The sequence below is a fragment of the Malaclemys terrapin genome, chromosome 15, assembly GCF_027887155.1.
Source record: "Malaclemys terrapin pileata isolate rMalTer1 chromosome 15, rMalTer1.hap1, whole genome shotgun sequence".
Lineage (NCBI taxonomy): Eukaryota > Metazoa > Chordata > Testudines > Emydidae > Malaclemys > Malaclemys terrapin.
Window position 1 is genome coordinate 34,772,020 of NC_071519.1, and position 23,912 is coordinate 34,795,931.

General features: G+C 43.5%; 1 protein-coding gene and 1 long non-coding RNA gene across 2 annotated transcripts; one reads left to right on the plus strand and one right to left on the minus strand.

Moving 5' to 3' along the window:
* The first annotated feature begins 2,644 nt into the window (after window positions 1-2,644).
* Window positions 2,645-8,416, plus strand: FOXR1 (forkhead box R1). The gene is made up of 4 exons (XM_054005651.1): window positions 2,645-2,755; window positions 6,606-6,871; window positions 7,375-7,607; window positions 8,388-8,416. The coding sequence occupies exons 1-4, from the start codon at window positions 2,645-2,647 to the stop codon at window positions 8,414-8,416; spliced, it is 639 nt and encodes a 212-aa protein (XP_053861626.1).
* A 6,268-nt stretch (window positions 8,417-14,684) lies between these two features.
* Window positions 14,685-23,909, minus strand: LOC128823516 (uncharacterized). Its single transcript, XR_008441774.1, has 3 exons — window positions 23,351-23,909; window positions 18,668-18,737; window positions 14,685-15,111 (listed from the first exon to the last, which is right to left on the minus strand). It is a non-coding gene; the product is annotated as an uncharacterized LOC128823516 (long non-coding RNA).
* Window positions 23,910-23,912: the final 3 nt, after the last annotated feature.

The following is a 23,912-nucleotide window of genomic DNA, read 5'->3' on the forward strand; positions in this document are numbered from 1 at the left end:
GGATGCAGAGCCCAGGAGCAACCCTACAATAAACAGGGTACAAAGACTCTCCTCACTCTGTAGTGACCCCATTCGGTGATGATACGATCTGACGGAAATTAGTGTGTTAGGCACAGATTCTCAAAAGTTCCAGAATTTCAATTAGAGTTAGGTACCTTTGAAGATGTAGCGGTATGTATAAATATCAAGCATTATTATGCCTCGCTCACCCTCCTCAATTCAGTGCTGGTGCTGCCCATTGGGGCCCCTAAGCAGGAATATTTTTGCCCCTGCCCACACAACACATACTAATAATTAACAGGGGGCCCCCCTTGAGTTGCTTGGCACCCTAAGCAATTGCTTGGTCTGCTTATGCTTTGCCCTGTTCATCTAGAAAGACATTTGTAGCAAAGTGAGGCCAATAGGAGAATCTTCTACACATTGATGTGTACCACAGCTCTTGCCTAGCTCAGGCACGGAGCAGAGCAGCAAAGTGAACAGGACAAGAGCCTGCTCAGTTTCATTCCCCAACTGTGCTCCATCTGCTGGTGGGCTGGCAGCAAAATGAGGTTACAACAGGGGTTGGCAACCTTTCAGAAGTGGTGTGCCGAATCTCCATTTATTCACTCTAATTTAAGGTTTTGCGTGCCAGTCATACATTTTAACATTTTTAGAAGGTCTCTTTCTATAGGTCTATAATATATAACTAAACTATTGTTGTATGTAAAGTAAATAAGGTTTTTAAAATGTTTAAGAAACTTCATTTAAAATTAAAATGCAGAGCCCCCCGGACCGGTGGCCAGGACCCGGGCAGTGAGTGCCACTGAAAATTAGCTCACGTGCTGCCTTTGGCACGCGTGCCATAGGTTGCCTACCCCTGGGTTACAAGGAAGTCTGTTGAGTTTATCCTGGAGCTGTGGAGAGAGGGGCAAGGGCAGAGGGGGAAGCTAAGCAGCAAGTTGTTGGCAGAGAAGGAGCTGGATTAAGAATAAGAGACTGGGAGGGAAATGGAAAGGAGAAGAAATTGGGACTGAAGAGGGGAAAAAGAGAATGAAAAAGAACAAGAGGTGGGAGAAGAAATTAAACTGTCCAAAAAGGAGGAGAGGCAGAGCTTTTCTGTGTCTGCTAAGCTAACTAACCTCAAAGTCCCTATATGTCCTCCAAAAAGTATTTGAGTTCTCAGACCATAAAGGCCACAAACCTATGGATGATCCTATATTATGGACAGTTGCAAATCTCTTCCTTTACACTTATTTTTCCAGAAACATTAGGATAAAGCTTTGCTAATCTAAATAAGGAGCTGAGCACTTATCAAGAATTTAGATTAAATGGACAGACAAAAAAAAAAGCCCCTCAGGTGATAGCTCTTTTATTCTCAAGTAAATTGCTTGCTTCATTGATACTAATCATCCAGTCCCTAGAAAGGTCTTTAATGGGTATTTAAAAGTGTGAAACAGAGGCCTTTAATTCACCTGGTCAAATCTCTTCCATGTTCTCTCTTTTTAATATAAAGTGAGTTCAAATCACATGTAGCAGAACTGGAGAGTTAAAAGTTAGTAGTGGTTAACTCTCTCTGACTTGCTCTGTAGCCTCCTTCCAACATTCAGGGTATGCAGCAGTGGTGGGTTATTTTGCAGATTATAAGAAAATGTATTTGAATTTTCAAAACAAAACATTTTGGGAAAGCCTGCATCTAAAATGTGGCCTTGAGGACTGGGATATGGAGGAGAAGTTCAAGCTAACAACCACTACTGATCAGTTTCCTCAAGGTAAGGAGTTCTGAGAGGCTTGGGTTCTGGATGCTTTGGTTATGTGTATGTTCTTGGCTGTGAAATTTCCAGGTGAAAAGATGACTCTCTGATGGCTGGAGATAGAAATCTGAACTAGCATGGAAATTCATTAAAAACCATATCTTGTCTTGCTATCAAAGAGTTTAAATACTGCTAAATTAGAATTTTCTCTTCTATGAACTTCAAAATGTATGCAAATTTAGGAGAACCTGGAGATTAAACTGTAAATAACTGACAGGTACTCTGATATTGGGCGGGGGAGATCCTAAAGAGAGCTGGCAAGACTGGCTCAATTAAATAAAAATCTCCAGAGAGCAATCCAGAAAACATATTGGCATGTGATAGAACTAGCAGCACTGACTGGGCTAGAGCAGATGCCAGTGCTGGATACATGTGATTGTTCATGATTCTAGTTCAGCATTGTGAAACTATCACAGGAGATGTTTTGATAAAAGATAGTAGATAATGTTTTCACCCCTCAGCTCACAGAGAGCTGAGAAGCGATTATAGTTTAAACAGGAATAATTTGGGAGAAGCTCAATGGCCTGAGTTATGCAGGAGGTGAGACTAGATGATTACAGTGCCCCCTCTGGCCTTTGACTCTATGAATGGGGGGGGAAAAAAAGAACATTTCTAGTATGTCCTGTCTAGTTCATGTTCAGCTCCACTATTGTTGCTATGATTAGTTGCTTTGGCCAGTCTAATTCTAAATCTCTCCAGTAATGTGCCAGTCTCAAAGAATTCTTATGAATCTTTAGTACATAGATTGTAGGGCTTTGGACTATACTAGGGGAAATGCTGGGACTGGCATCTCCCTAAAAACCTTATAGTCACAATCTTAGGCTCTAGGCTTGGAATTTGACCCTTAAGCCCACATGGGTCCCCATTCTGCTGGGGTCCAACTGCAGGATGAGGGTTTTGATGTCTGCAGCCCAGTGGTTCTCAACCAGGGGTCCCCCTGGGGATACAGCGAGATCTTCCAGGAGGTACATCAACTCATTTGGCTATTTCCCTAGTTTTACAACAGGCTATAGGGTTGCCAACTTTCTAATCGCACAAAACTGAACAACCTTGCCCTGCCCATTCTCCGAGGCCCTACCTCGCTCTCTCCATTTCCCCCTCTGCTCGGTCACTCTCTCTGTCCCCCACCCTCACTCACTCATTTTCACCGGGCTGGGGAGGGTCCCTTTTTGACTAGCTGTTTTGGTTTAAGCACTAATGAAGTCAGTACAAACTAAAATTTCATACAATGACTTGTTTATACTGCTCTATATACTATACACTGAAATGAAGTACAATTATGTGGTAAAAATGAGAAAGTAAGCAATGTTCAGTAATAGTGTACTGTGACACTCTTGTATTCTTGTGTCTAATTTTGTAAGCAAGTCATTTTTAATTGAGATGAAAGCTGGGGGGGGGGGTATGCAAGACAAATCAAACTTCTGAAAGGGGTACAGTAGTCTGGAAAGGTTGAGAGCAACCTGTGTAGCCCAAACTGGGTGACCCATCATGATACAGAAAAGGGCCTTTTTCCCAACCCAAATTAGACTGAGGATGTGTCTCAAAGCCCTGATGCTCAGAAGAGAAAGGCGGTGGAGAAGAGGAGGGAGATGGATGTCAGTGCTGTCAATTCACCACATTGTCTCTAAACTTCCATTTCCCCCCAGCTGCAGATGAAAAACTGAACCATCACATGCTGAAGTGGCAGTGTGAGCGACAGGTGCGCAGGAATTCACTCCCCAAGGAACTGTCTGAGACCCTCCCGTCCACACAGCCTGGTGGTGAGCCATGAGCAGGGTACTGTCCTGGGGGAAAGGGATAGTGCCATAAGCAGATGTGTAGGTAAAGGGGCATTCATTCATCTGGTTACAGAGGGATGGACCAGCAATGGAGAGCACATCTGGGTCCGATCTTCTCCAAGGATCAGAGGTGCTTAGGTCAGCTCTGAGGGGAGTATTATGTACTCCTTTATCCATTGGCTGCTGCCAGACCAGTAGCTCAGGGTGATTCCTGGGTAGTGGGGCTGCAGGCAACTCTGCTGCTGCTGGCAGGGGAAGGGAGAACATAAGAAAGCCCGTACCAGGTCAGACCAAAGGTCCATCTAGCCCAGTATCCTGTCTACCGACAGTGGCCAATGCCAGGTGCCCCAGAGGGAGTGAACCTAACAGGCAATGATCAAGTGATCTCTCTCCTGCCATTCATCTCCACCCTCTGACAGACAGAGGCTAGGGACACCATTCCTTACCCGTCCTGGCTAATAGCCATTAATGGACTTAACCTCCATGGATTTATCCAGTTCTCTTTTAAACTCTGTCATAGTCCTAGCCTTCACAACCTCCTCAGGTAAGGAGTTCCACAAGTTGACTGTGCGCTGCATGAAGAAGAACTTCCTTGTATTTGTTTTAAACCTGCTGCCTATTAATTTCATTTGGTGACCCCTAGTTCTTGTATTATGGGAATAAGTAAATAACTTTTCCTTATCCACTTTCTCCACATCACCCATGATTTTATATACCTCTATCATATCCCCCCCCCTTAGTCTCCTCTTTTCCAAGCTGAAGAGTCCTAGCCTCTTTAATCTCTCCTCATATGGGACCCGTTCCAAACCCTTAATAATTTTAGTTGACCTTTTCTGAACCTTTTCTAGTGCCAATATATCTTTTTTGAGATGAGACCATATCTGTACGCAGTATTCGAGATGAGGGCGTACCATCGATTTATATAAGGGCAATAATATATTCTCAGTCTTATTCGCTATCCCCTTTTTAATGATGCCTAACATTCTGTTTGCTTTTTTGACCGCCTCTGCACACTGCGTGGACATCTTCACAGAACTATCCATGATTACTCCAGGATCTTTTTCCTGACTTGTAGCTAAATTAGCCCCCATCATATTGTATGTATAGTTGGGGTTATTTTTTCCAATGTGCATTACTTTACATTTATCCACATTAAATTTCATTTGCCATTTTGTTGCCCAATCACTTAGTTTTGTGAGATCTTTTTGAAGTTCTTCACAGTCTGCTTTGGACTTAACTATCTTTAGCAGTTTAGTATCATCTGCAAACTTTGCCACCTCACTCTTTACCCGTTTCTCCAGATCACTTATGAATAAGTTGAATAGGATCGGTCCGAGGACTGACCCTTGGAAACACCACTAGTTACCCCTCTCCATTCTGAGAATTTACCATTAATTCCTACCCTTTGTTCCCGGTCTTCTAACCAGTTCTCAATCCATGAAAGGACCTTCCCTTTTATCCCATGGCAGCTTAATTTACATAAGAGCCTTTGGTGAGGGACCTTATCAAAGGCTTTCTGGAAATCTAAGTACATTATGTCCAGTGAATCCCCCTTGTCCACATGTTTGTTGACCCCTTTAAAGAATTCTAATAGATTAGTAAGACATGATTTCCCTTTACAGAAACCATGTTGACTATTGCTCAACAGTTTGTTTTTCTCTGTGTCGGACAATTTTATTCCGACAGGAGGTTAAAACTCACAGGGTGAGCAAGGGACAAGGCCTGGTGGTGTGAGGGGTCACAGAACAGGAGGGGGAAAAAATCCATTTTTTATAAGATATGGAGATGAATGCTAGCGGGGGGTTGGAGGGCGGGGGGGGGGAGGGGTTGACAGCATAGAGTCTTAGGGCTAGGAGAGCCCTGAGATTTTGGATCTACTTCCTATTCAGCCTTAGCCCAGCCCTGTTCCCAGGAGGCAGGAGTCCTGTCTGTTGCAGAGGCCCTTAGATGGTGTTACTAGAGTGATTTGGCTTCTTCTCTGTCAGCAGAATCTTATGTGCAGCCCCATCTGTGGATGTGGGTGAACCCCAATCTGGTTTGCCCCATTGTCAGCTGTCCCAGTGTGGACATGCCAGGACCCAGTAGCCCAGCATTTTCAGTAGCTGCTGCTGCTCCAGGGTTTTCTTCTCCAAGCTCTTCCTTGAATTACTCCAACCTTGACTGTTCTGAGGAGGATCTGCTGTCATCATCCAGTGAGGCAGAGAAGGTATGTGGCAGAGGGGAAGCTGTGTGGACAGTATCAGAGGGGTAGCCGTGTTGGTCTCTATCTCTAAAAAGCAATAGAGTCCTGTGGCACTTTTAAGACGAACAGATGTACTGGAGCATAAGCTTTCGTGGGTGAATGCCCACTTTGTCGGATGCATGTAATGGAAGTTTCCCGGGGCAGGTATAAATATGCTGGCAAGAATCAGTCTGGAGATAATGAGGTTAGTTCTCGTTATCTCAAGACTGATTCTTGCCAGCATATTTATACCTGCCCCTGGAAACTTCCATTACATGCATCCGACAAAGTGGGCATTCACCCACGAAAGCTTATGCTCCAATACATCTGTTCGTCTTAAAGGTGCCACAGGACTCTGTGTGGACAGTGTTGGGCATTACATGCTTGGAGTTGCCTGGTCTCTGTGATTCATGCATCCCAAGATAGCACTAAACTTGCTCATGCCCTGTTTTATGAGCAGCAGAAGTGAATGCATAGATTCAGCCCAAATTATGGCTGGCAGAAGGTACAAGATGCTAGACTGGAAACTGGAGTCCTTCCTATCCACAGAACAGGGATAGCCCAGGTAGCCGTATGTACCTCAGGCCTGACATAGGGAGGAGCTCGTTTACCATAGCCCATTCAGTATGTGACCCTTCTGCTGAAACAGATAGAAATGGGTCAGTTACATCATTTTGTGATGGGGACACATCACCCCTGGGAACTGGACTGAGGCCCAAACTCATTACACACTGGCTGCTGATGTGCATCTTCCCACACGCATCATGTCTACTCACTGACTCCCTAACCCATCTCTTCCACCCCTCTTGTCCCTAGTTCACCGAGGATGAAGATGCCTCATCGGTGGACATCTCACTCCCTCAGAAAATGGAGACTCCCAAATCTAAGGCTGTTCTGGCACTCCGGAAACCAAAGGTCCCCAGATCTCAGAGCAAGAGGCTCAAGTACATCCTGCAGGCGAGCACCAAAATCAAAGGGGGATGGCCCCGGCCCCCCCTTAATTACTGCATCCTCATCACCCTGGCCCTGCGTAACAGTGCAGAAGGCAGCCTGACTGTGCAGCAGATCTACCAATTCACACGGTACCCACAGCCCTCCTAACTCCCCCATGCTGGGATAGGGGAAGTTTAAAGGGGCATGGGTATATGTCCTAGCTTTTACTAGGGGAGGAAGTATGGCTAGGGCAGGGGACTGGAAGTCAGGACTCCTGGGTTCTATTCTTAGCTCTACTAATGACTCACCATGAGACACTGGGCAAGTCACTTCCCTTCTGTTCCCATTAGAGAGGACATGAATTTTTATTTAAATGCCCAAGTTCAGAAGCATTCAGACTTGGAGTTTTAGTTCTGGCCTGTTACCACTTAACATGACTCTGTTCAATTGGTCCAGCCAAACCTAATGGTACAGGGGCTTGGGAAGAATCTCATCTTCTTACATCCATGTATGTTCCACAAATGATCAGGTGCACTCTGGTTGTGACAAGAAACATTGACCTCATGACTAGAGTGGCCAGTGTAGCCAATTCTGTGCTCTGGGCTTGCCCTGCTTGTGAACCCAGCTCTGTGCCCTTCTTCTCTCTCTGCAGGCAGCACTTTCCCTTTTTCCAGACAGCCCCAGATGGCTGGAAAAACACCATTCGTCACAATCTGTGCTTCAGTAGCAGCTTTGAAAAAACCTCCCACTTTGTGTGCAACGAGGGCAACCGCAAGTCACGCCTGTGGAAGCTGACACCAGAAGGGTGCAGAAAGTTCCAGGAAGAGGTACGGGCTCTATCTGAGGAGGCCCTCGACTTAGTGAGACAGAGCTTGAGCAAACCAGGTACATACCAAGAGACAGTAGCCCCTGCTGAGGCTTTGGATCTAGGATGAGTGGTGCTGGAAAGCAGGGTCTCCCAAGACTTGTTGTGAGGTTACACTAGTAAGAGAACTGTAGAGGTAATAAGTGTGTGGACAGACCAGGGGAAGGGGAAAATACAGAGGGCTAGACTGGATGGCTGAAGAAGATGGATCTTCTAGGGTGGAGCCTTTACAAGTAAGGGTGGCTCTGTGCCTCATTGAGCTGTAACCTAGGCCAGAGGAGAAAAGGGGGGGAGGGGGAAGAGATCCATCAAGCCCAGTATCCAGTCCTTTGGCAGTGGCCAATGGCAGGTGCCCCAAAGGGAATGAACAGACAGGTTATCCTCAAGTTATCCATGCCCTGTCCCCCAATCCCAGCTTTTGGCAAAAGAGGCCAGGGACATCATTCCTGCCCATCCTGGCTAATAGCCATTTGATAGACCTATCTTCCATGAATCTATCTAGCTCCCTTTTGAAGATAAGTACTTGAGAGAAATTCAACTATGAGCAGGGTTATTCTCCTGGCTGCTTAAGAAATTTATCCTCTAGCTGATACTGAACACCACATTTGGCCAATGTAATACTTCCATTCTAATTTTCATTTTTGGAACAAGCTCTCATTGGTAGCGGAGTGATCCTGAGAGCAGGACACTGATAGCAATGGTGGTGGAATGCTGATTTAACCCTTTGAGGCTGCAGAGCCAGAGCCTGGATCATGGCCCAGGCTCAGCCATCCGACTACTTTCTCTTTCTCTCGTTGCAGAACAGATGCAATCTTTGTTCAGTCTCTGATCCCTGCTGCCCTGTTGCCTCTGAGATAAGGACCACATGGCTCCCAAGCAGGCTTATTTCCTCCCCTTCTACTACAGTCAGCTTCTAGGCAATTGCAGAAGGGAGCCCTAGAAGTGAATGGAAACTCTAGGGACTCAGACCACTAATCAGAGGGAGCTGGGTCAGACCTGCCTCTCCTCCCCGCGCCCCCCCCCCCCCCCAATGGCTTGCTCTGGGCGGGCTTTGTCTCATACATACTTCAGGAGGGAGTCTTAGCTAAAGGATTTTCACTGGAGAGTATGGGGTAGTAGGAAAATCTGGTCCTCTTGATTTCTAACTTTTCCCCCTTTCAGCAGTTTGAGTAACTATCCCATCCATGATCCACTGGCTGCCAATGGTCAGAGTTGGTTTGAGGGAAGATTACAGGAAGCTTTAGCATAATCTTGGGAATCTGCAGGCCTTTACTCGAACAGCAATTTCTCAGCTGCTTCTGTGCAAAATGTTCCCTTTCCCCTGTACATAAAGACTGGGGAAAAAGTCAATTGAATTTTTATATCTTTTAAATTCCTTATTCTCATTCTGCACTTAATGTTGTGTAAAGTATGCTGAAGGTAAAAAGCACTAAGGGCTGCTGAACTAGTTAAAAAAAACAAACCCATGAAGCAGACAATAAGATCTAGAGCAGTGTTTAGACATTCCCCTGCAGCCACTTAAAGATCCGAAAGACAGTCATTTTATTTTGCTGAAATTCCAGCTGACTAGCCTTTTTTTTTTTTTTTTTAAAGATATGCACACAAAACAAGACCACACCACAAACAAAAGTGCTCTTCAATGCCAGTGCTAGGAGACACACAAATGACACTAAATGGAGTGGGAGGGGATAAGGTGAAAAGTGGGTGGTTGTTCTCCTGCCTCTTGATAACCAAATTCTGCCTCTATTTAAACAGATCTTATCTTACATAAGGAACCAATGATGTGACCTGAGCAAAAAAGCTCTAGGAAGTGAGGGGAAAGGGAGTTTGTCCCTTGTTTAGCTATTTAATGCTAAAGCCTAATGAATGCTGGGGAGAAATTGTCTTTGCTAAAGTCTCTCCCCCTGCTCAACAAGGTGATAGCTTACTTTCAGCAGGGACCAGACATTCCATTCCTGGTATTTTTAAAGCTTTTTTTAAAAAAAAAAAAAATTTACTGCTTTATAATGAAGGCTTTTTTAAAAAAAAAAACTAAACACCTCTGGCAGCTGATTCTTTACGCTTATTTAACATGAAAACTGCTGTTTCCTTGAACCAGGGCAGAAGGGATCATAAAACCCCAGCCCTCTGCCATATATCCAGTCTACATAGTGGCACTGCCTAGAAACAGCTGGTGCTAAATGCCTGCACTAAGAAAGGCAGAAAGCAAACAAGACAAGAAGAAGAGTGGGTTAGTTTGATCTCAGCTGTTAATAACACAGCAGCAACTAGTTTAAGTCAGACAGCAGCCACTTAAATGAGAGAACATACTTATTTGAAGATTTCATTTATAACCATTTAATAAATGGTTCAGAGTCCAACAGGTGCCTAGGTTGTTTACCTGTAATACCTACTAATAGGCTAACATCAGATACCACCCCTATTTGTAACATGCTAAAATTTGTAGAAAGTGTGATTAAACTATATAAATAAATTTGATGCAAGAGATAGGGAGAGGTACTGCACAGAGCCTGCTTTTTAGTGAGGTTTAAGGTATCAGGAGTAAGGCCTCCTCTGTAACTAAGACACTTGCACTTCCTAGTGCCCCACAGATGAAATCCTTTCCAACAGAAGCACTTCCATGGTAGGCTTAATCCCCTCCATGTATAATCTGACAATGATTTCTGTTCTCCCACTGCCACCACTCATCTTTTAGGAGTCTAGGGAGCACTTAACTGCCATTTACTAGAGAGGATCATGATTTCAGTCCCCACTGAGCACATGACCACAAAGGTGAACTGTTGTTAGTCTAGTATAGGTCCCTCTTATTCCTGCTGTAGGGTCTTGCAAGCAAGATGTTTACTGGTACAGCTGAAACATTAACAAGTGACTGTTTCAACAGTCAAGCAGCCCTCACAAACTAGAGAGGAACATGAGCAATTCACACTCATGCCACAAGGGAGAGCGCTCACACTGTCACACTTGTCAGCAGGAAGCTGACTTTCAGTTGATTGGGCCCTAAGAATGAGCCTGACCAATGTTCTAGAACAGCAGGACCTTGAAAGCCCATTCAAAGTAAAGTTTTGCCTCTTAAATTAGAGTTGCAGGCACACTTAGCAAACAGTCACTACAGGAGGGGTGGTTTCCACTCCAGTCAGATGCAGAGGGAGCTGTTGCACATATTCCTGATTAATGGTAGTCAGCAAAGATCCATCCAAGAAAAAGAGCAGAGGGGAGGGTATGTTGAGAAGCTCTTCCCTTCCTTTAGCACCCTTCTCTCACAAAAATGCTTGCTTAACCAAAAGTGGCTGTTACTTTGAGTGCCAGCAGGTAGAGATTGATCCTCTTTCCCATGGGGAAAACTTAGAATTTACTATTAAAATAAGCCAATATACTATCTATTCCTATATCCTACCTCCAGCAGGAGCCAAGGAAGGCAAACTCCCCTATTCTGATCATGCCGCTAGTAATAGTACAATGCTTTACGTGGGGTGGTGGTTAGAGACTACATGTCCTTGGCAGTGACCATATTTGCTGATGCTAGAGGTTTGATTTGTTTAGCTAGTCATGTCACTGCAGGTCTAGATTGGATCTAGCCCCTGACAACCTCACAAGCAACTACCCTTCAAGAGGTAGAGCAAGGACCTGTTGGCTAAGCACAGGACTAAATATCTGGCCACTTGGGTTCTATTTCTAGCTCTGCCAGAGACTTCATGTGTGATGTCAGACAAGTCACTTTTACTCCAGCTTACAGATAAGGCACAGGTGTGACTGTTTTCTTATGCCAGAGGTGAAAGACTTTGTTTGTAACAAAAGCACTTTGAGTTTGTTTAGAAGAAGCCAGAGAGAGATACAAGAATAGAGTCTACAGAAAGGAACCCTTAAAGAATTAGAAATACAGCATTAAAAGGAAACGAAGTTTTAATAGATGCCTGGCAAGTTCATAGCTGATGCAGACTTAAGCTTTATTTTAAAGTGACTTTAAAAAAAAAAAAATTGATCCCTAGTGTAGGCTCAGGCCTGTAGTGCCAGCCAGTACAGTGGCAGCTTCCCTCCCTAAGAGGACAGGTTGAAGGACTACCTGGGGCTTGTCTACATCAGTTTTGGCACCAATTTAACTAGATCACCTGGGGGGGAAAAAGAAACAGGTTAGATCAGGTCAACATGGTAGTGTGGACAGCACAATTTAGAAGCTTTACTACTGCAAGCTAAGTTAAAACAAATAGATTTTTAGATGTGTACACATTAGGGTGTCTAATCCTTTTAACTAAGTTGGCATAGATTCAACAAAACCAAAACTATTCAGACCTGCCCTGAAATACAGTCTGGAACAGGAGTCCAGCATCACCCACACCTATTGAAGTCAACAGGAGCCCAGTATTTCTGTGGAAAAGGGGGCAGAGTGTGTGTGTGGGGCAGGTACGCGGAGGGGAAGGTAAGTCAGGCCATAGAGGCCTGATGTGTTTAAGACATAATATGGCTGCACTCAAGTGGCATTTGACTTGTTCACCATATGAGAGTGAGAAGAAAGTTGGGTTGCTTTCAACCAAGCCTATCTTCGCTAGCTTCTTGCTGGCAAAGGCCATTTTGAAGTCAGCATCGTTTAGCAAAAAGAAGAGATGAAGGTCAGGTGTCAAGTCATCCAGGTCACAGGGGCTGTGGGAGTCACAGGTCATACCAAATCTCAGCACTACAAAAGTAAGAGGAAGAGTGGGTAGTTTTGTGGTGAAGACTGAATCCAAGATCAGTTTTTATTGTCCATCAAGAATATAAAGACACCAAGCTGGCTAGCTTCCCTGTAAGAGGGGGCACCAGAGGGCTGCAATTCTAGCATCTGCACTTGTTAGCAAGTGGGAAGTTTTAATGGGATATAGGGATGGGGGCGCAAGAGGAGACGAGGCCAGTGCAGACAAGGCAAGTTTCCAATGCAGCCTTTGGCCAAGAATCTAATAGCTGTACCCTGGCTGCAACTTGAAGGATAAGATAACAAAAATGAATACTCTTATCGTAAGTAGCTGATACTGGGTGCTGACTGACAGCTAGACACTATGGTTGGTGAGCCCCTGCCAGCCAACAAGCAGACTCCTGCAGTTGATCAGTGATGTCACCCTGCAGCTACAGTAGGTGGGGGGGGGGGAAAGAGACATTGGCTGCTTGTGTCCCTTGAACTACTAACAGAGTTCCTCATGTGTCCCTTCCCTCAGTTTCTACATGATCATTTAAATTTGAGATTCCTCAGTAATGAAATGGTGGAGGTCAAAAACATGCACAGCTTGGAATAAAGTATCAGAATCTGAGTCTACTAATCATTTGCCCTCTCCCTTCTGAAAGCTGCAGGAAGTGCAGAGACCTCCCTGATTTCTTGTCCACACTTCACCATCCATCCAACTCTGGGCCCTATGAGGTCAGTAAGTGCCTTTCAAATAATCATGAGACAGATTTAACCAACACCCATTTCAGGAGATAAGATTGCTACAGGGATCAGGAAGGAATTTCCTCTCTAGTCCCCTTCCCCTCCAAAAAAAGGGTACTGCACTGCTAGTCAGCTTTGTTAAAGCAGGGGGCTGTCAGAGTCAAACTAAACCCAAAGGATGAATTCACTATAGCGAGTCCTAGGTCTAGGAGACCCCAGTGAGTTAGGAGCTTTGTACAATTCTTGGCATACTCCTTCAATTCCCAGGTAGAGGGCTGGCTGGGCATTTGATCACAAGGTCTAGTGCTTGAGTTCCATTTGCACCTTTATCTATTGATATAAGTGGAAGAGACCTCCTCCTCACTCAACACCTACAGTGCACAAATTAGTCAAGACAGAGCCTGTCACAACACTGGAATAAAAGACTGCTCTTTAAGAGCAAGAGATTCTTACTGCAGAAGCTTTGTCTCCTATTGTTCACTCCCTCTCAGTTGTACAGCTGTGCTACCACTAGCTCCTCTGATGCTTCTGCTAGTGAGAAGATCAGGAGCCAGCAGCCTCCAAAATAACAGTAAGCCACATAGAAATTCAGTGCACATGAAGCCCATCTAACATACCTTTGCTTTGCTGGAGCACAGTAGTACCTCCTCCTTGGGACAGAGTTGCTTGGAGTCAATTAAGACTGGCTTTTGATAGGAGTCCACAAGTGCTGCAGCTTCCAGGGACATGGTTTTTCCAGGTGTCTGTGTGCAAACCTGCATGGTGTCAGCTACTGGGGGCACAGTCTTTATTGAAGCATGTTTTCTGTTGGAAGCCTTTGATGCAGCAGCTACTGGAGGTACAAGTTTTACTGGAGTAGAAGCCTTGGGTGCAACAGCTGCCAATAATACAGGGAACACTGGTTTTCTGGGAACATTCTTGACTGTGGAAGCCTGCAGGGTCACAGCACCAGAAGCAGCCAACGGAGGTATGGAAACAGAGGCCAAAGGAGAGGTCTGCAGGGCAGTGACGAGAGCCACTGCCTTTACTGAACTATATTTTCTAGTTGAGACCTTGGGTGCAGCAGTTACTAGGGGCACTGAAACACATTGTCCAGAGGTAGTTTGTAGGGGAGCAGCTACTGGGGGCCTTGGTTTTACTGAAGTAGGTTTTCTAACAGCTGCCTTGGGTGCAGGAACTACCAAATGCACTTGTTTTCCTGGGACTCCCTTATTAGGGTATCCTGTTATGGGGCAAACCAGGTTGGGGTTTACCCACATCCACAAGTGTGGCTGCACATCAGATTCTGTGGAAACAAAGGTGATAGATCACTCCAGCAAAGCTGTGCTTTTGTTGAAGTTAGTTGTGTGGGGTTCCCCCCTCCTCCCCTTTGTAAGCTGCTTAGTTCCTTTGGACAGCTCATTAGGCAACAGTATCTCCAACTTCAAAATTATAGTCCTATCATAAACTAGAGGAGACTCCCTGTGAGTTAGAGTACTGGGACTTTGACTCAATAGGGTGCAGCCACCAGAAGACAACTGTCACACACTTAATCAAATCTGACATTCCATGCACGAGGGAGCATGGTGTACATATGCATTAGCTGCATGATACTCAGATTTCAGTGGTTCAGGAGCCAATTTAGCTATCAACATAACCAAAGAGAGTCACATTGTGAATTCATTGTTTCTTTACTATATTTTTTTATTTTATATATAATCACACACACACACACTTTCTCACAGCAAAATGGATTAAGTATTCTACAATTGGTTAATAACATGGTAAAAGCATCCTGATTGGTTAATAATTAAATCAGTGTTTTAATATGTGCTGCAAAGAACTCCAGGAGACACATTAAAGAGACATTTGCAGCTCCCAAGCCTCAGTCTGAGTATCAAGGCACTAGCTAGTGTACGACTCCACAGTATCCTTCTCCCCTGCCCACCCTCATTAACTTTGCCAACCCAACCACATGCGCCATGCTGTGTAGGAAACCCGGTCCATATTCCTACTCTACACAACCCAGAGTCATCACTTGCCATCTTGCTCCTTGGATAGAGGGGGCTGGACAGCTTCTCTTGTGACAGAGTTGCTCCAACGATGCTTATATGGAGCATGTAGAAAGTATTTGCTGAGATCCTTTTCCATACCTGGTCCAAAGGCAAAGACAAAAACAAACACAAAACAACTTATCACCTAAAATCAAGGACGTATCACACGCATCAAACTTGCACCTGCCTGATGCCTTAGCCTCACTAGCTCTGCTGAAGCACCACCTGGAGTCATCATACCAATGATGACAGAGAATTCTAGGTTGCCACTGGTTAGACAGTGCTCATCTGTTACTGCTACTGTAATATGCTTCTTGGGGATTATTATACTTTGCAGACACCCTGCTGTACCTCAGAGCCACAGACAGGTCAATGCTTGCAAGCAACTTGTCAATCTTAAGTATCAGAGCTCAAGGAGTACCTACTAGTCTCTGAAGGGAACTAAGCTCCAACAAGCTCCTAAAAACACTTCACCTCAAAGAAAGGCTTGTTGGTATTCAGCCAAGTTTTATCTTTCCTTAATTTCATATTATTTCTCCTACCTTCTTCCTTGAAGCATCCTGAAGAAATTCCTTCTCTCCATGGTATTTACATCTCTGTGGATACTTGATCATAACTTCAAGTATCAGAGGGGTAGCCGTGTTAGTCTGAATCTGTAAAAAGCAACAGAGGGTCCTGTGGCACCTTTGAGACTAACAGAAGTACTGGGAGCATAAGCTTTCGTGGGTAAGAACCTCACTTCTTAAGAAGAAGTGAGGTTCTTACCCACGAAAGCTTATGCTCCCAGTACTTCTGTTAGTCTCAAAGGTGCCACAGGACCCTCTGTTGCTTTGATCATAACTGTCACTTCCTCAATTTAGTTAGTTTTAGAAGACCCCAGCAGTTACAAATAAAGTATCCTGAAAAATGACATTCCCTACAGCACTTGGAAAGTATACCTACAAGACCCAAAAAGAAGAACAGGAGTACTTGTGGCACCTTAGAGACTAACAAATTTATTAGAGCATAAGCTTTCGTGGACTACAGCCCACTTCTTCGGATGCATATAGAATGGAACATATATTGAGGAGATATATATACACACATACAGAGAGCATAAACAGGTGGGAGTTGTCTTACTAACTCTGAGAGGCCAATTAATTAAGAGAGAAAAAAAAAAAAAAAACTTTTGAAGTGATAATCAAGCTAGCCGAGTACAGACAGTGTGATAAGAAGTGTGAGAATACTTACAAGGGGAGATAGTCAACGTTTGTAATGGCTCAGCCATTCCCAGTCCTTATTCAAACCGGAGTTAATTGTGTCTAGTTTGCATATCAATTCTAGCTCTGCAGTCTCTCTTTGGAGTCTGTTTTTGAAGTTTTTCTGTTGTAATATAGCCACCCGCAGGTCTGTCACTGAATGACCAGACAGGTTAAAGTGTTCTCCCACTGGTTTTTGAGTATTTTGATTCCTGATGTCAGATTTGTGTCCATTAATTCTTTTGCGTAGAGACTGTCCGGTTTGGCCAATGTACATGGCAGAGGGGCATTGCTGGCACAAGACCCACTCTCCATAGATTAGGGAGCTCTGAACACAGCAATATCAGACAAGGAATATACATTTCACACAATTTCCATGTAGTTTATGAGCCATTTGTTATTCCTCACTACACCCATTCAGTGTAAGGAGCACATGGACCCCTCCTGGCATTAACATGCTGCATTGTGCATGCGTGCGCACACACACACTCTAGGGTGTGCTACCACGCTTAGATACTGAAAAGCCTTTTACCTCACAAGACAAAGTCAAATGAAGATAGGCCATCAGATTAGCAGATATTTTTTTCAGGGGGTGCATGTGGGCAAAATGGAAAAGAAGTTTATGAACAATGCTTACACCAGACTTTTTGGGCAACAGCTCCACTATTAGTAGCAATGATGGAAACACCTGTTTAGATACATGCTGGAGTAAAATGTTTAAAACACAAAAAACAAAACCACTCATACCCTCACCTAAATAAACCAATACAACAACAAAAACCCACACCAGTGTCTTGTTGTCTAATCCTGCTGCAAGGAGGCCAACACAATACCTGGTGGTAAAGTGCCTGCAGCTGCTTATGCCATATCTATGCTAATGCTCCCACCAAAGGAGCTATATCCACAGCAGTGCAACTGGTAGAGTCCCCAAGTCTAGTGAAGTTAAGCTGTATTCTAAAGGTCACTGTTACAGTGATAGATAACGGACTAGACTTTAGCTGTGGGAGTCAGCTTTACGGAGAGCAGACGCTACTCCATAGTTAAAGCTGCAGTAGAGATTCTGTTCAGAAAAGATTAATTCTAGAGACGATTTTGTAGCTTACTGCTTATGTTGTTTTAATCATGAAAACTCTGTACAAACATTAGATATCTTTCATATGGGTTGTGAGAATGAAGTATCATCTCTGCTTCACAGTGGGGAAACTGAGGCACAGGACAGTGAAGTGATCTGCCCAAGGCAATACGGCAAGTCACTTAGTGTTGAGAAAGGAGTTGGAAGTCCCAGCTCCTGTGGTAATAATATTTAGTTCTGAGATTTCTCCTCAGTCTGCAGGAACTTCACTTAGCTAATGGATTTAGAGAATTGTTGTCCTGTTAAGTATTTTGTTTTTAAATTTTCTTATCCATCCAAGTTCAAGGAATTACATTTGTTGCTACCTGGAAGTATGTATATAACGTCATATTTCCTCTACAGGCTATATGTTGCTTGGTTACATATATCTCTGTACAAATGGGATAATAAAGATAGGGTAACCAGTTTCCTTATTGATTGTCCTACACAAGTTACATAGGAAGATTCATAGTTACTTATATATTAATATGAAGAGAGTCACGAGACATGAGATTTTACAAAATGCAAATGAAAAAAAACAGTTTGGCCTAAGCTATAGTATCTAATGATCTTTTTGCGGATACAGACTAACACGGCTGCTACTCTGAAACTTAAAATACAGTTAACTTAATTACAATTAACATGAAATTCATTCAAATAACTTTATTTCCAGCAATTTTTTTTAAAATAAGCTTTCATGGATTACTCCAGCCAAGTAAAGAAAACAAACTGCACCCATCATCCCCAATAATTCACAGATGCCCAGCATCTCATATAACAGGTTCTACTGAGAAAGTCCAGAACTACTTGACTCATGGAACAGCTACATTTACTGGCTTGCATAGTCACTGAAGTAACAATAGCTAGTTAGCTTATTCTTTGAGTATAAGAAACATCATATAGAAAAATGCAAGAGATCATATTTACATAAATGAGATGCTAAGCATGTTTCCTACCTTCAGCAACTTGATCAGTTGTAGTAGCCAGTTCAAGTTCCTGAGCCATATCCCAATTCTCAAGGCCACTTTTTAAATGAAGGTTTTCCCAGCCCTTTTTGTTTTTGAAGATTAAATACATTTTTCATCAAGGTAACAAATAAAATCAACAGCTTTTCAAAAGTAAAGCACACATGACTGCAGACAAATGAAGAACTGTTATCCTGAATTCTCTCCTTCTAACATCATCATTTTGATCCTTTTTATATAGGGAAGTAGGTAGTAAGGCAGTGATTGACTCACCTCTCATTGGCACCTTTAAATACCAATTAGCAGGCTTGTTAAAGTTACTTTGAAAAATGGCTACTTACAGCAGGGATTCCCATTTTTTCCAAGGCTGAGAACCCCTCAGATTTGAAATGTTCACTTGTTTTCACTGATCTAGAAATTGTAAAGATATGCAAAAGGAATTAACAGAGAAAGTTAGCATTGGATTGTTGAGTATATAAATGTTATAATAATCTTTGCTCTTTCTACAGGTTTCAGAGTAACAGCCGTGTTAGTCTGTATCCGCAAAAAGAAGAACAGGAGTACTTGTGGCACCTTAGAGACTAACAAATTTATTAGAGCATAAGCTTTCGTGGACTACAGCCCACTTCTTCGGATGCATATAGAATGGAACATATATTATCTCCTCAATATATGTTCCATTCTATATGCATCCGAAGAAGTGGGCTGTAGTCCACGAAAGCTTATGCTCTAATAAATTTGTTAGTCTCTAAGGTGCCACAAGTACTCCTGTTCTTCTTTTTGCTCTTTCTAGTATCTCACCTAGAGGTTTCAAAGAGTTACAGACCTATCAAATTAATTAAGCCTCCACATTTATTAGTATATGTAAACCTCTACTTGGCAGGTGCGAGTAACTATGTAGCAAATATACAAGCTCTCTGGCCCAGATCCTGAAAGGTATTTAGGTGCCTAATTTCCATAAATTAGGCCTTTGAGAATCTGGGTCCAGGAAACTACTTACCTATCTCACAGACTGTTTGTGAGACTTGTCTACATATAAACCACTATAGCTGTACCGCTGTAGTGCCTCAGTGAAGATGCTACCTAGGTGGGAGGGGTTCTCCTGTTGGCATAGATAAACCACCTCCCTGAGAGGTGGTAGCTTAGTTGACATGAAAACTCCCCCATCAACCTTGTGCTAACTACACTGGGGGGCTAGGTTGCTTTAACTGAATTGCTCAGGTGTGTGGATTTTTCACACCCCCCTGAGCAACCTATTATACCAGTCTAATCTCCTAGTGTAGGCCAGGCCTTAGGTCCCAAGCCTGCAAGTACTTAAGTATGTGACTAACTTTACACAGATGAGCAGTCAGTCCCCATAAGTTCTTTGGGACTATTCACATGTGTAAATTTACTCACTACTTCAGTGTGTGCAGGATCAAGAACTTATTTAATTATTTTAATCACTACCATTATTTTATACAAAGCAGTAACCGTACAGAATATTACAATATACTTTGCTGCCACATCTGAAAACTGTGGCTGTTCCGTGCGTTATATTTTGGAGAGAAAAAGCTAAACATCAGCACTGACCAAAATGCTACTGAACATGGGGAAATTCCTTTTAAGACACTTAAAGATAGGGCCCAGACTGTCAAAGATATTTAAGTGCTTAACTTCCATCAATTTCAATGGGAGTTATGTGCCTAACTATCTCTGAGGATCTGGATCTCAGTGACTAAGGCAAGGGTCTAGTTTACACCGAAAACTTAGGTCAAGCTAGCTATGTTGCTCATAGCTGTAAAAACATTTGCACCCTGACAACCACAGGTCGACCTAACCCCAGGTACAGAGGCTAGCTACTGCCTCTTGGAGAAGTGGATTACCTACAGTGACAGAAGAACCCCTTCTGTTGATGTAGAAAGCACCTATTCCATAGCAGCACAACTACAGACCCATAGCTGAGCTGCTGTAGCAGCTGTAGTGTAGACATACTCCATTTCTACATGACAGGTTAAGCCGACATAGCTACGTTGGTCAGGGGTGTGAAGAGATGTGATTAGAGCTGGGTAAAATCTTTCGGACAATACTTTTTTCATCAAAGAATGCAGATTCAGGAAGATCAAAACATTTTGAAAATTTGTTTTGATTTTGGCTAATTGTTTTGGTAAAAATATAAGATTTCCTCCCCCCCAGAAATGTCATAATGGTTCATTTTGCCATTTTCACAATGAAATATTTGTTTTTCATACTAAATTCACAAGGGGACTTGGACACCTAACTCCAACATTTAGGTGACATTCACAAAACTATTATAGTGGCCCCCATACACATTAGCCCAGTGATCAGGGCATTCACTAGTGATGCAGAATATCTTGATTTGAATCCCTGTGCTGGAGCAGAGACTTGAACCCAGGTCTCCCCCCTCTCAGGGAAAGGGAGGTGACCTAGTCCCCAAGAGCTAGTCTACGGCAGAGGTTCTCTCAATCTCCCTTACTGAACACATTCCACCTGATATAAATAATTAAATATTCACTGAAGCAGGGACTGGAACCAGTGTCCCTCACCCACATCCCATGAGTGCCCTAGCCAGGATGCTAGAATCATTCTCCTGCCTTTTCTCTCTCTGGCTCAATGAATATTTAATTATTTAATACAAAGTGGAACAGCTTCAAACATGAGAAAATTAGAGGTCCCCCCCAATACTCAAAAGCCTGGAGGTTAAGACACTCACCTGGAATGGGGAAAGACCTAGGTTTAAGTCCTTGCTCAGACCAGAGAATCAAACTTGGGTCTCTCCTATCCAGTGAGTAGCTTACCCATTGGGTATAAATGGTACACCACCACCACCACTACTATTACCTTTTCTTCTGGGGTTTTGTGAATGGAAGTCCTCTTGTGAATCTAGCCCTTTGTTCCAAATTTCATTTCCTTTGCTTTTATTAAAAAAAAAAAAGGGGGGGGGTGTAAAAATGCCTCCAAACTAAACATATTATTAGATCTGAAATGATTTTTTTTTTCCAACTTCTTGATTCATTGAAAATTCCAGCTAGTTTTACTGGCAAAACTGTGCTTTTGTCAGTATAGCCATGTCAGCCTCCTCTTCATTGTCCCACCCCCCACATCCCAAAATAAGCTATACCAGAAAAAGCATCTTCACTAGTGGCTTTTGTTGCCACAATTATATCAATTGTAGACCACACATCATCACACCCTTAACCAACACAGCTATGTTGGCAAAAGTTTGTAGTATAGACTTGTCCCTTGTGTAGACATTGGTATACCAGCAAAAAAGTGCTTTTGCCAGTACAGCTTACGCGAGGTCTACACTACAAACTTTTCCTGACAAAGTGATGTCGGTTAGCGGTGTGATTTTTTTACTGACATAGCTATGCCAATATAAACCCTAGAGTAGATGCACTTATATCAGAAAACAGTGCTGCTTTTGCCAGTATAAGAACAGCTATATTGGGTCAGACCAATGGTCCATGTAGACCAGTATCCTGCCAATGCCAGGTGCTTCAGAGGAAATTAACAGAAAATCATCAAGTAATCCGTCCCCAGTCATCCATTCCCAGCTTCCGGCACTCAGAGGCTAGGGACACTCAGAGCCTGGGGTTGCATCCCTGACCATCCTGGCTAATAGCCATTGATGGACCCATCCTCCATGAAAACAACAAAGAGTCTGGTGGCACCTTAAAGACTAACAGATTTATTTGGGCATAAGCTTTCGTGAGTAAAAACCTCACTTCTTCGGATGCTCACGAAAGCTTATGCCCAAATAAATCTGTTAGTCTTTAAGGTGCCACCAGACTCTTTGTTGTTTTTGTAGATACAGACTAACACGGCTACCCCCTGATACTTGACAATCCTCCATGAACTTATCTAGTTCATTTTTGAACCCTGGTATAGCTTATTTTGTTTGGGAAACTGGTATAAGCTGTGTGTAAACTAGGAGGGTTTGCTGGTATAATGAACTATACTGATATAGCTATATTGGCAATCCTTCTATACTGTAGATAAGACCTTAATTTGCTCACCTAGTTAAGATAAATCATACCAGCAAAAGCACTTTTCTGGTGGTATAACCGCATCTACCCTAGGAGGGTTTTGCCAGTGTAGCTATACCAGCAAAACTTTTCTACTGTAGACTCGGCCTATGTCCAATTTTCAAAACTGACTTTCAAGTCAATGGGACTTAGGCTCCTACGAGCCTATATCACTTATGCGTGTTTGAAAAATTGACTCAAGATCTCAGGAATGCTGTTTTATATTGATTTCCTGACTAAGGCTGTGATCCTGCAGGTTACATCATGCAGAGCCACACTGACTTCAACAGGGCTTTGTGTGGGTGCCAGTGTCCTCTCATGCAGGATAATTTGCAGGATCTGGGCTTGAAATATAAACCACTTTGCTTTACAAAGGGTAGAAAAACACTACCAACAAAAGCAATGAATACAAGGTGCTGCACAGTCCAAGCACGCTGAGGAAAGTAAGCTATCTAGAAGCAAAAGTATTTTTAAAAGGAAAATACGTATTTTTTTCTTTGGGTTTTCTAGTAAACTAATAAAGTGTGTGCAAGTGCTGAGAGCACATTTGGTGGAAACGAATAAAATAATGCTTTGCCCTCTGCAGTACCTTCTGTCCAAGAGTTTCAGAAATGTCTGCATGAGAAAGTGGCACTGGTTTAACTAAAGGTGTGATTTTTAGACCAGTTTAGTTAAACAACTGCAAAAGGCTGTGTGGATTCATTTTACCAGGTGTATTTCGGGTTAGCTTCAGTCAACTAGAATAGGTCTGAACTAATCCAAAATATGCCACTATTATTTTCGCTTAGGAGGGTCCACCTCAGGGTTTGGACTGATGAGAGTAAATCAGTTTGAATGTATGCAGCTAACTTCTGTGTGCAGATGAGGCTTTAGTCACATCACTGAATGAAGCCTCCCAACCTCCATGAGCGGTAGGGGAATAGCATCATCCATTCTACAGTGTAGTGCAGAGAGAAGTGATTTGACCAAGGGAGAAGATCTCAGGAATCAACTTACCAAGAGATGTGGTTTCAGAGTAGCAGCCATGTTAGTGGTGGATTCTACTTCACTTGAAGTCTTTAAATCGAGGCTGATGTCTCTTTAAAAAATGTGTTCTAGTTCAAGCAGAATTTGTATAGGCTGGAGGTGGGAATTACTGGGTGAAATTCCACATGAACTCAGCCTCGATTATCTGCTCCCCTCTGACTAGGGTGACCAGATGTCCCGTTTTTATATGCCTCTGAAAAAGTGGGTTTTTTTTACCACAAAAATTTTACACAGTTGCTATCTGGTCACCCTACCTCTGACCAGGGGCTCCTGAATCGATCAAGGGGAACCTGTGGGATTTCCCTCACACGCTCCCATCCTCGCACCCAGCCCAGAGGCTGGCCTAATGCTCCAAGCCTCAGCGCCGCCCCGTGAGGCGGGAAGGTTGGAGCCCGGCCGGGCCTGGGCCCCCCTGACGGGGCGGTGAGGGAACTGCGGCCCGTGGCGCAGGGAGCTCCCGGGGGAGGCGCTGAGGCGGGCGCGCGTGCAGTTGGCGGGCGGCCGCTAGGGCTCGCTGCTCCCGCCTCTGCGA